The sequence below is a fragment of the Myodes glareolus genome, chromosome 23 (genome assembly GCF_982192425.1).
Source record: "Myodes glareolus chromosome 23, mMyoGla1.1, whole genome shotgun sequence".
Classification (NCBI taxonomy): domain Eukaryota; kingdom Metazoa; phylum Chordata; class Mammalia; order Rodentia; family Cricetidae; genus Myodes; species Myodes glareolus.
In genome coordinates this window covers 56158738-56172240 of record NC_142048.1, presented here as the reverse complement: position 1 = coordinate 56172240, position 13503 = coordinate 56158738, and the positions used below count along the sequence as shown (strand labels likewise).

General features: G+C 45.7%; 1 protein-coding gene across 2 annotated transcripts in view; it reads right to left on the bottom strand.

Annotated features, from left to right (window-relative positions):
* Positions 1 to 13503, bottom strand: part of Tubgcp3 (tubulin gamma complex component 3) — a 74540-nt gene that overhangs the window by 21628 nt on the left and 39409 nt on the right. For both annotated transcript variants that reach the window (XM_048456195.3, XM_048456193.3), the window contains exons 17-19: positions 10004 to 10139; positions 2027 to 2115; positions 1794 to 1925 (exon numbers count right to left, since the gene is read on the bottom strand). In XM_048456195.3, coding sequence (XP_048312152.1) covers positions 1794 to 1925; positions 2027 to 2115; positions 10004 to 10139 — 357 coding nt within the window. The remainder of the gene's footprint in view (positions 1 to 1793; positions 1926 to 2026; positions 2116 to 10003; positions 10140 to 13503) is intronic.

Here is a 13503-nt window from a genome sequence, read left to right as displayed (position 1 = left end):
CATGTGAGGTAACAAACCACAAGACTTACGGTAAAATGTAAAATAATAGAAATGGGTTAATTTAAGATGTAAGAGTTAGCTAGGAATAGGCCTGAGCCATTGGCCAAACAGTGTGGTAATATAGTTTTTGTGTCATTATTGGAGTCTGGGTGGCAGGGAAATAAAAGTGCAATCTCCATTTACACCTCCAATCTCAACACATTGGAGGCTGAGGCAGGAGGATCACAAGTTCCAGGCCAGTCTGAGCTACATAGCAGGACCCTGTTCTAAAGCAAACTAACAACGAGCACCCATGAAGGCACAGCTCCAGGCCCGCTGGAGCCTAAGGCAGAGCTCCTTCAGTGAAGCTGGTTGGAACCCACCCCAAACACCCCCGTGACCACTGCCCTAGAGGCAGGCAGCAGCAGACTCTCTGGACTTTGCTCATACCCACAGCTAGTCTACAAAGGCAAGAGTTAGGGTGACTCAGTTTGTGTCAGGCACTTCCCATCCTCCTATGGCTCAGCGCCCATGTTCACACAGCCGTGGAGAGCACACTTAGTAGGCTGCCTGTGTGGGTGTAGTCCTTAGCAATTCCAACATTAAATCTAGTGACTTCGCACCTGTTTAACCTATGCAAAACAACATGAAACAGTCTGAAAAGGGTAGCACAGACATCTACATGGTTACCATGGTGAATCATATTATTTAATTCCCACAACTTTACACTGTGCCTCTGAAAACAGAAGAAGCCTGGAGTCACGAGAAGAGCCTGTCACCAGTTTGAACATTGACTCTGGCCCACGAGTGAGTGCTCTATGTCTATGGCACATCACAGAGAATGTCTGAGGACACCTTCATAACAAACATAGGTGTGACAGACACCCACTGCAATATCAACCTCACAGAGACTGGACTTAGTGGAAATGCTCAACAGGACCCCAGACCACTCCAGATGTACATTTCCTGAGTTACTAAGTATGCTCAAGTATTTAAGCACTTCTAATGCCATTGCTTCAGTTATGTAGAAAGCAAATTCCACAGTGCCTTGGGTCACTATTTGTTGCACACTCATTAACAATTCAGTTTATCCAATACTTTCTCCACCACAGTAGGCTAATGTAGATGAACAGAACACAAAAGACTTGGTAGAGCATGGGCAGCAGCGCTCCCTGCAGGCCTGGGATGTCTCAAGCAGTGCACACTGTAAAGAATGCTCTGGAGGCTTCACCCAGATGCGGTTTCCCGGATTCACGCTCAGGACATGTTCTTTCTCAATCTCTTTAAATGAAACCAGAACTCCAGAACCTTGCTACTCAGCACCTTCCTGGAACAGGGCCTCTACAAGAAAGGAGTTCAGCAAAACAACCTGGGCCAGGGAATGCTCATAGCTCTGCACAGTCTGTATAATTTCACGCAGCCATACACCATTGACTGAAACCCCACTATCCCTAGACTAAGAACATGACACCAGATGGGGGTGCACGGTCTAGGGTATATCTGCATCCTTTGGGGCTTTCATCAACGCCACCACTTGTTTTAATAACCAGATGCCTTGCTGGGGTCCGAGGGACGAATTCTGCTGTTCCTACACCATCAACAGCGCACTGCTGCTCACTGCTGCTGTCCAGCCACATCAGATGGTGGAATACGCTCTCATTTCACCAGTTTTATTACAATTCTCCTCAGAATGTGACCCTCAAACACCTAGTTTAATAAACCTTTCTCAATAATCGCTGATGCAGCAGTATCTGCCAATTTCCAAGCTGCTGTATTTACAGTTTCAGCCCTGGTTTGTAGGCGTGAAGACCCACCCTGGAGTCGCTGTCCAGGAGACAGCGGGAGGTGATGGTGTCCAGGAATGCTTCGTGTGCTGCGATGATGTGGTCCAAGTCCTGGGCCTGTTGCACTCTGTTCCAAAGCTCATCCCAGGAACACTCGAGAACCTAAAAGGACGAGATGAGACTTTGGGAAGGCCTATTCTTCTCAAGGTAGCCCCACCCATCACACCACCGAGCCACACTGCTCGGGGCAGGAAGCAGCTTACCTCAAAGGTAATGTAGTACTGCATTTGATGAATGAAGTGGACCATCTCGGAGGCCAGGATGTGACACTGGTGCAGAACCCCGGAGAACTCTGCAAGGGACAGAGCGTCATTGGGGGAGGGGCTGATGACAGCACGGACCCCTGCCTGTATGCTGCCCTCTCATGAAGTCACAAGTCTTATTCCAGACTCCCAAGCAGGAAACAAGCTCTCCACCCACTTCTGTGCTTTAGCTAAAGGACCTGGCTACACAATCCAGGAGAAACATATTACTTTACTGAAGATAAGGCCTGAGGAGGAACAGCATAAACAAGATACAACCATATTTAACAGGTAAGTACGGAGATAGGGAGAGGGCTTGGTGGTAGGAGCACTCGCCTTGCAAGCATATGGACGTGATTTCAGATCCCCGGTACCCATGTAAAGTCTGGGCATGGCTGTGCATGCCAGAACTGGAGGGTCAGGGACTGACTGAATGACAGCCTAGGGAGTGAGGTGCAAAGAGACAGAGAAGAACCCTAGATGTCCTCTTCTGGTCTCTGTGCTTGGTCATGGGCACACCACACAGCTAAGTATAAAAGTTTATTTTATGGAAGTGAACATTGTGCATAAATAGAGCCTTATTTTATGTCTTCTCTGTGACTGGTCCATCCACCACACACAGACTAGTTACTTCCCCTAGTCATCTGGGGACAGGACAGCTGCAGGGTGGGTAGCCTCAGGTGCTGTCCTAACTCAGTAGGAAGAAAAGGCAGGGACTCCAGAGCTGGCAGCAAGAGAAAGCAGGAGAGGCCTCCCTAGGTTTCAGAGGGAGCAGAGCGGGGACTGATTGAGCCTTCATTTTGGATTTCTTACCTACAGTTGATGTTTTAAGTGACCCAGCTTGTGGTGATGGGCCCTAAAAACTACAGCAGTCCCAACAAAGGAATGCTAAGTGACAGGTAAGGGCCGCTGTAGGACTGTGGGTCCTAGCGAGAGCATGACATCAAAGACACACCTCAATGGCTACAGACCATGTGCCAATGCTGTTCTGATGCAGTGGACACATTTAATCAAGAGAGAAAAGACGGAAACATGATCCCAAGTTTAAAAGAAAATTAAAATTCTTCAACAAATAATTAACGTAGTCCAGTGCATAAATATAAATCAGTGTGTCCATATAGACTGTGCACATGTGTGCAAGTAGTCACACGAGCAGGCAGTGGCAAGTGTGACCCTAATGAACCTGATGAGGGGTTGAGGAAGCATGCCTCTGGAGTGAGATGGAAAACACAGAAGGGTCGCCTGCTGAGGGTTCACGCCAAGGGAGGGCTGGCACTCCTGACACACAGTCACCAACTTGACCCACATGAAGATACGTAACCATTTCTTTCATGAGAAAGGAAAAAAAAAGGTATAAATCCTTGCTATAAGACAATGGTATTGTACCCTGTAAAGATCTGTCACTTGTATTGGTTTAATAGAAAAGAATGCTGATTGGCCAGTAGCCAGGCCGGAAGTACAGGCTGGGCGACCAGAACAGGAGAATTCTGAAAAATGGAAAGGCTTAATCTGCAATTGTCACTCAGATGCAGAGGATGCAGGATAAGAATGCCTCACTGATAAAAAGTACCAAGCCACATGGCTAACACAGACAAGAATTATGGGTTAATGTAAGATGTAAGAGCTAATTAATAAGAAGCCTGAACTAATAGGCCAACCAGTTTATAATTAATGTAGGCCTCTGTGTGTTTCTTTGGGACTGAACAGCTGCGTGATCAGGCAGGACAGAAACCTCCGTCAACAAATCCTATATAACTCATGTTTGGCAATAACAAAAGACTCTTAAAATTTTTCAAGAGCAGGTAAAGGGGCTTTGCCACAATTCTAACACCCTGTGCTCAAGCCCTGAACCAACATGGGAGTAGTGTAAAAACAACTCCCCAGAGCTGGCCTGTCTTTTGCACGCGTGCGCACACACACACACACATCCCATAAATAAATAAATCCAAATAAAATGAAACAAGTACTGTTTAGAGCTTTTTTTAATGCAAAGAGAACTGGTAGAGCCCTGAGTTACTCTTTGAAAGGAGAAGGCACTGACACAGGCAAGGGCCTGGGAGTAAGCAAACCAAACCAGGATATTGTAAAACTGCCCTCTGGTCAAGACATGGACAGCACATCTTCAAATCAGAGGACCTTGTGATTATTGCAGACTCTCCCAGGCTGAGCCCACTAACAGCCTCATGGACACACTGCATGAGATTTATCAGCCCTTCTCCAGGATACACAAGCAATTATCAATTGCTAGGGAAGAAGGAAATTCTTTCGTGGTTTAGCCACAAAGAAGTTACCCTTAGTCCTATGAGTGATCCCAATTAAATTTACTGGATCACAGACCTAGATTGGGGTGGAATTCTGCTGTTGCCTTCCCTATCTAGGCTGAATACAAACTCCTCAGAGAGTGTCAGGCACCAGGGATTTTTGTGCAAAAGTCGTCAGCCCAAGAAATCTACAGGGACAGGCCCCAGGGTTCCCATGCTTCTCTGGCTAGAAGTCACAACTTGTTTGTTTGAAATACATCTTTATCTTCCTTACAAAACACCAGAGAGTTCTTACTGCTTCCATTAGGATCCCAGATAATTGAAGAGAACTATGTGTCCACACCACAGGTGCCACTTCCTTTATGACTATTAGCATCCGTCAACTAGGAATGTGCCTAACCAGCATCCAGCAAAAGACCATCAGAAGAGTACCACACTCCATAGGTCTCCCCCACAGTTTGAAATCTGTATCCATGAATACAGCTGTTACATAGTCATTTTCTTTGAATTGAAACAGTCCCACCAGACAAAGGGAGGTTTGTGAACCAGTTAATATAAACCTCCCTAGTCAAGAGAATCTGCAGGCTCATCTTTTATACAGGAGCAGGGACGACTGCCAGGAAATGACCTGCTAACCTGTTGAGCTGCCTGCGCATCTACAGGGGTGCAGAGCTTCAGAGACACAGCTAGGGTTAGCTGTACCCAAGCCATGGTGGGTTTTTTGATGACGCAGCTGCCTTTGAGTCACATGTGCTCTTTCAAGTAGCCCCTTACCAATACTCCTCACCCCAATGAACTCACTGGTGTGCAGAGCTGAACTTCAGGGAGGTCACTACTGTGGTCTGCCTTGGGTCCCTGTCTGGAGCGAGCAGAGTCTGTTCACATCTCCCCAGCAAAAGTCACACAATGGCGAACACACATCTGACAAGAATGCTATGCTTTCCAGTCCTCCTGAAGGCCTATAACAGAGTGGGTTCTCTTCTGATATCAGGCTAGCTAACCTAGCTGTCTAGTCACACAATTTGACTTCTGATTTCCATGCTGAGGACAAAACCTTCCTTTGTCGAGAGGCACTCAGTTACCCATGGCTGTACCCTCAGAAGAAAATACTCTGTAGATCTACTGCAGGTTTTCACCAGAGCTAGAACGAAAAGGCTCCACCTCTCCCACCATGATGGTATATGTTCTGGGGATCCTCCCTGGAACACAGCAGTACACACTAAAACACCCATGTCTACTAAGGTATGCTTCCTCACATACATACATGTGCGCACACTGAGTACTTTCTGAAACAGCCTCCAGGGATTCACTTTCATCCCAGTACTCACATCCTGCCCCCAAGACCTGCAAGCCCAGGGCCACCTGGGTCAGTGTTAACACAAACTGTCTTTCTCCAGTTCCACTGCAAGCCCAGGGCCACCTGGGTCAGCGTTAACATAGACCATCTTTCTCCAGTTCCCATTACATGACATATGTAGCTTTCTTTCTAGGAAAACCTGTCACTTTGTCTTGTGAAAGAGATACTCTTCTGTAGTGACCACTGATATGAGGTCGCTGGCTATTGGAAAATGAAGCTGAGAACACAACCCCTCCCGGCACAACTGAAATCTGTTACCCTCATGGCTGTCCTTCCTGGCCAAGGAATCAAAACAGTCTACCAGCTGCTGTGAGGCTCTAAGGATTATATGGCCTTTACTCAAAAGCACAGCATATTCCTTTATACCTGGAAATATAACCCGCACCTGCTACCCCTTGGATCTCTACCCAGTACCCTGAAAATGAATACAAAATACATGCTTAAAGTATGTTTTATGATTGGTCCAGAAGAACCAGCCCAGCCACGAGAGCGGTCTCGGTGCAACACCAGCACTGTGGTGCAATGAACACTGCTGGGCTAACTCCTAGTTTTACACACAGAGTTAGGAATGTCTACTGGGGGCTGGAGAGATGGCTTGGCGGTTAAGAGCATTTCCTGTTCTTGCAGAGTTTCTCAGTACCCACATAACAGCTCACAACTGTAGTAATGCCAATTTCAGGAGACCCAACACCCTCTTCTGGCTCTGAAGACACCAGGCATACACATGGTGTACATACACGGTGCACATAAGCATATGCAGGGAAATACTCAGATGTCTTTTTAATGCCCATCCTTCCCTGGGCTTACCTAACACCAGGTAGACAGACTCATTCCTGGTTGTCTACTGCCCTCTAAAGGCTACTCGAAGATCTTCAGTGTGAGCTGTATGAGCAGCTCCTTGCTCCAGGCAGACACTCCTACAGCAGGGACACCTCCCTAAGTCCAAGATTTCTTTTTAAAGTTCCTCCCCAACTTGCACTTCCTTGGTTCTGCTGTTTAAGGTGGCTCAATCAAATACCTATCTGATTCATTTTCCAACACTTGGGACTTAAAGGGTTTTAGGAACCGGCATTTTTCTCCATGTCTTTGTTCAACATTCCAGTTGCCCTCATGTCCCCCTAACATCATTCGGTCTTGAGGATTACAGGCAAGTGTCACTCACAAAGACAACAACCCACTGTTGAGCTCAAGCTGTGTGCAGTTCTGAGGACTTGTTTGCAAATTTAGTCCCGCGACTATGTAGTCAAACCCAAGGCAGGCAGAGAGCAGTCTCACTGCTGGTCACAAGGACTCATCTGATCACTAACATCAAGTTACCCGGACACAGGTTTGGAAGAGGAAGGCATCTAAGGTACCATCTTTGTAAGATGCATCATTATTAACTATATCACCACAAAGCAAACAGCTGCCAAGCAGACGGCCTGCACTGCCCATCAGCCTGTAGGCCCAAGTCACGTCTCAGTGCCTGCCCCTCTCCCTACAGTGATTAGTAATGCACACTGCCCTCCTACAGCTCTGTCCAGAACCACCGGGCCATCTTTCCAAAGGCAACCCAACCAAGGCTGTGGCTGACATACATGCAGGCAATGCGGTCACTGATTGCTGCAGCTCAGCAGCTTCGGACACCCTGAAGAGTCGAGACAGAGGAACATGCTGACTTCAGAAGTGATAACGTGTGGTTAAGGAAAACCAATGGAATGACTGCAGAAAGCTAACCCTTGGTTCCCAGGATTTTTCAGTAGACAGTGAGCGGGCTCGGCCTCCCACCTTCCCTGTCTACTGCAGGCACAGGCTGAGCAAGGAGCAGTGAGCAGCATGGCAAGTGAGGCTGTGACACAGGAGGAGGCTAACTCCTCAGCACCCATCCCAACCTCTTGTCACCAAAGCTTCCTATAATGCAGTGACCAGAAAACTGTCATCTATGCCTCCTTCCAAGTTCCTCCATGGCTTCTGTACTGAAAGAAATTTGGGTTCCTCCACAAAGCCTTCCATCTTTGATTCATTTCAGTTTGTTCTTGACTCATTTTCTCCAAGGCTTCCATTTTTGCCTTCCAATACAGTTAAGAGTCAACCCAAGAACAGACACGCAATTAAAGAATCCTGGGCCAACCACTTCCCTCACTCAGTCTTGGACTGTTCTCCACTGGAGGGAAGGACATGTGACAATAAGGTCTCCACAATGCCTCCAGAGAGATTTTGTGACGGACTGGTGACTGATGCACCTGAAAGGGTGCCTCCAGACCAGACACCGCACTCAGCAGGGTGCATGGCCTCACTGCAGACACCAACCAGCAGGAGCAGTCCTACTCGGGAGTCAGAAAGGCCAGAGAAAAGCAGAATGTTACCATTTTAGTCCAGGGATAATGTGGTACTTCAAACACACTAATTTCAAACAGAATTATTACTTATATTTCTTTATAGTTGTTTTTACTATTTTATGATAAAGTAGTATTTGTTTTATTATTGTATGAGTGTTTTGCCTGCATGTATGCATATGCAAGGTATGCATGCTGGTGTCAGAGGCTGTCAGTTTGCTTGCATGTATGCATATGCACAGCATGCATGCTGGTATCAAAGGCTGTCAGTTTGCCTGCGTATACACATATGCACAGCATGCATGCTGGTGTCAGAGGTTGTCAGTTTGTCTGCATGTATGCATATGCATTTCATGTATGCTGGTGTCAAAGGCTGTCAGTTTGCCTGCGTATACACATATGCACAGCATGCATGCTGGCGTCAGAGGCTGTCAGTTTGCCTGCATGTATGTATATGTACTACATGTAGGTTAGTGCCAGAGCCTATTAGAAGAGGGCATCGATTCCTCTAGGGTTGGAGTAATAGGTGGTTGTAACCATCATGTGGGTGTTAGAAATTGAACCTCAGTCTTCAGCAAGAGCAGCAAGTACTCTAAACCACTAAGCCGGCTCTCCAGCCACTTACTTACATTTCAGAGAGCTTTACTATCTTACACATAACAGACTGCAATGCCACCAACCAGTGTGCTTTGTTGCCAACACTACCAGAGGATTAACACTCCTAAAAGCCCAATGTGTAAACATCATTTTGCATCTCAATGAGTAAGCAAACAGCTTAAATGAAAGGAAATACAATTGCAGGGTCAGACTTGGGTACGTGGAGAAGACAAGACACCTTACTGCACAAGTCTAGCCTCAGCTCTGCACAAAGTCACTGCTCTTCCTCCTAGAGGGCCTAAGAGCCCCCCCCCCGTGTGTGTGTGTGTGAGAGAGAGAGACAGACAGAGAGAGAGAGAGAGAGAAAGAGAGAGAGAGAGAGAGAAGGCTGTGAAGAAGACAAGCTGACCCTCCACACCTCCTTTTACTTTCTTCTCGGCCACCAACCAGGAGCCAGGAACCACCATCAAGGACTAGACAGCTGTGTTGAGAGCCCTGGTAAAGGCCACTCTTTCCTATGGCCACACTTGGGTGGCCAGGATGCCTGTAACCCGCTGCAGCCATCACTGTCTAGAGCCAGACAACCACAGCAGCGATGAGGAAACCTCTTCTTTCCAACAACCACCATCTTATTTATGATTAATTTTACTAATCAGAGGGGAGATTCAGCTTAGTTATTCTTTAGGGAGGTTTATGAAATGTTTTCATAATCAATTTCAACATAATGAACTCAAAATTATTCATAACTGAAGTAATTTAATATTATAACATGAACAAAATCTAGACTAAAGGCCTAAGTATCATAACTATAGCTCTAAATTATAAAATATAAAACATGTCCACATCCTGGTTTATGGTCAAAATAAAATTTAACACCTCAAAGAGAATATAATTAAGGCACCAAGTGAATTTAAATAAGCCAAGGACCTATTGAAAGGTTTTTCTTCCTTGAAAATTAGTGACTAAAGAAAGTCAGGGCTGGGAAGACGGCTCAGTGATTAAGGGCACTGTCTGCTCCTTCAGAGAATCTGGTCAGATGACCAGGACCCACATAGCAGCTCCCAATCATCTGCAATGCCAATTCCAGAGGATCCAACACCCTCTTCTGGTCTCCGTGTGTACCAAGCACACATGGTGCACATACACAGACTCAGACACTCACAGACATTTTTTATTTTTTACGATTTTTTAAATTAAACATGAACATTAGTTTAAAAAAAACACACAAGTATGATTTTAAAAGAATCTTCATGGTATGGAAAAAAATCCACTATGACTTAATTTCTCTTACTCTCTAATGAAGTCAAGACCTAATGCTCCAACCCAATGCCCAAGAGCGAGGTCTTTTAGCACAGCTCCAAAAGAATGGCAGTGTGGCAGCGCAGACTCAGCTGGACCCCGGCTTTACCTGGCATGTTCCTTAGGAGTTTCGCATTGCACATGTGTCCTTTCCGTATGTCCGTGAGGATGTATTCCATGCGCTTGGCCCTCCACAGGAAGTTAAACACTCTCAGGTAGTGGCTCATGCATTCTCGTGTGAACACCTACAGAGGCAAAAGACAGGGCTTGGCTCTTGCGCAAAGAATCTCCTAGTCCAGGCCCTCACCTTCCCACCATCAGCACACACAGGATCCAGCATGTTCTTTGTGGTACAGAGGTAAGAAAGGCAGTGGACTTCAGAGGAACCAGAGTGCAACAACAGCCACCTGCTCCCTCACAGGCCAGGCAGGCAGACTCTAACAGCAGCAACAGTACGTGTATGTTAGTCTTGGAGCTGGGCACAGGGTGAGGGTAGTGTGACAGGAAGACAGATCACCAGGACTTTTCCTAACTCTCTGGTTGTCAAAACCAGGTTTCTCTGTCCTGGAACTCCCCATGTAGACCAGGCTGGTCTCAAACCCAAGAGACTCACCAGCCTCTGCCCCCAAGTGCTAAGATTAAAGGTGTGCACCACCACATCCAGCTTTTTTTAAAAATTATTTTATTCTTTATGTTTTGCCAACATGTATGTCTGTGCACCATGGGCATGCCTTGTGCCCCTGAAGGCCAGAAAAGGGCATTGGATCCCCAGGACTGTAGCTACAGGTTGTGAGTCACTGTCTAGGTACTGGGAGTAGAACGTGGGTCCTCTAGAAGAGCAGCAAGTGTTCTTAATCACTGAGCCATCCCTAGCCGTAACTTGACCAAACTTTAAACCAAGCCCCTATCGGTCTAAATGTGGACCCTTGACTGTAACCCCCAAATTCTAAGAGACACTGACAGCGGGCTCACTTGCTTTGGTGATGACAGTAGAGGCAAGCCCAGCAGCATCTCCATGCTGAGGTCATCATTACAGGCTTACTTACTCTGTCCTAATACCTCTTTTTGGTACCATGATGTAGCTGCCCAAGCAAGCACCTTAAGCCCACCTCCTGTCAGAACTCCTGCACTGGCTAGGTTTCACAAATAAAAAGCCAGGCTATCCAGTCATACCTAAACATTAGGCAAACCTCACACAATTTAGTTAAAGTAAGAACCACCAGAGGAAGCACATACATGCACCCTCCGTCACAGCTGCCTCACCGACTCTGAGGCACAGGACACGTCTTCAGCATTGGAAGAAGGTCACACTCTTCTCGGAGAGGGCTCTGGTATCAAAAACCCTGGCCTTGTCCGTGCCTGTCCTCTGACTACCTGAGACCCTGTGGTGCTCAGCCTACCTTTTCTTCTCACCACCGGTCCATTTATACTCCAGGCCAGGATGTCTCCTGAGTCACCTGGAACTTTATCCTTGTTCCTTACACTTCAGTGCACAGAACTCTAACTGCAAGCCAACTTATCTTGTGTCCTTTGCACATCTAAGTCACAAGGACTGCCTATTCATTCCCTCCTATGCCACTCAATGGCAGGCTCTGGAAAGCACTCAATGATGACAACAATGATGACGATGGTGGTAGTGGTGGTGATGGTGATGATGATGATGGTGATGATGATGGAGGACAAGGAAACAATGACACACAGGACTGAAACTACTCTCAAGTAACTCAAAAATCAACCCAAGAGTCTAGGGCATTATCTGTGTACCACTGGTTTCCTACACTATTAATTATCACTCTGTGATAACAGAGATTAAACATGGTTGAGTTAGATGCCATGAGTCAATTACTGGATTCTTCTCTATATACACAATACATCATAAAGTGGTATTTGAAGTACCTTATTCTCATTGATTTTAAAAATTCATCTAAGCCATAATCTTTCAAGTACTGACTATATAAAAGGAACACAATCAGCTTTGACCTGGAAGCAGGTGCCACCCATAAGAGTTTTACCATCTGGCTACACTGCTCACCTAAGGGAGACTATGGTCCAGAAATATAGCAAACTCCAGACTCCACATCTGCAGAGATCTCAACAACAAGCAAGTCTCCATCCTGTTCAGTGTGGGAACAAGTAGCCCTGATGAGGCCCCATTCCCAGCCTTCCTCACCAACCTCGGATGCTAGCACATAGCATGGCCCCAAGTCCTCCAAATCAGCCTCCTGAAACCGGAATCAAGATTCAGTGACCTCACCACACTTAGATCTGGATGGGCTTTACCGCAAATAATTTGTGGCTAGTGAAAAGCAAGGTCAACCAGAAGTACTTTACATAGTTAATGAGTTGCATTTAGCTAATGTGTTCCTCAGTAACTTGGGTTGTGAATTTTACAATGTCCCAAATTAGACTTATCCAAAATTTCACTGACATTTTATATCTTAGAATTAAAGAAGCTAACATTGCTATTATACAAGATGTAATTATATGATTGCTACAAGATATATTCCTACTATAATTAAATTCTGTTCAAAAATGACAACCTCAATTAATGAGAATAGAACGGAAACAGGTAACACACAAATTAACCAAGGGAAAAGCAGGAAAAAAAAACTGTGTTTATAAAATAGGCTTCCCTTTTGTCTTTCATGTTTTTCTTTTTGCATGTGTGTGTGTTATGGGCACATGTGCATGCAGATGTCTTCAATTGCATGTGTGTGTATTATGGGCGCATGTGCACGCAGATGTCTTCAATTGCATATGTGTGTACTATCGGTGCATGTGCATGCAGATGTCTTCAATTGCATGTGTGTGTATTATGGCTGCATGTGCATGCAGATGTCTTCAATTGTTCTCCCCCTAGTATTGACTCAGTCTCTTATTTGAACCCAGAGCTCAATAATTCAACTACTCCAGCCAGTCAGTTTATTCTGGGTAATCTCCCATTTCTGCTTCCTATATGTGGTGATATTTTGTTTGTGATCTAACAAATAGAGCTTACCCTAAAGATCAGAGTGCAGAGCTAGCCACTAGTTAGCCATAGAGGCCAGGCAGTGATGGCACACACCTTTAATCCCAGCACTCAGGAGTCACACACCTTTAATTCTAGTACTAGGAAGGTGGAGATAGGAAGGGATATGGCTGGGCAGAGAGAGGAATATAAGGCAGAAGGAGACAGGAACTACAAGTATTCAGTCTGTGGATTCCTAGAAACAGGATCGTCACTTTGGTCTGAAGATTGAGTAGAGGTTAAGAACTAGTGGCTGAGAACCTGGAATCAACCTAAATGCCCCTTGACTGAAGAATGGATAAGGAAAGTGTGGTACATTTACACAATGGAGTACTACACAGCAGGAAAAAAATAATGGCATCTTAATATTTGTGGACAAATCAATGGATCTAGAAAACATCATACTGAGTGAGGTAACCGAGACCCAGAAAGACAAATATCATATGTACTCACTCTTAAGTGGCTGCCAGACATAAAGCAAAGAAATCCAGCCTACAATTCACAATCCCAGAGAACCTAGACAACAAAGAGGATCCTAAGAGATGTACATGGATCTAATCTACATGGGAAGCAGAAAAAGACAAGACCTGAGGAAAGAAGAA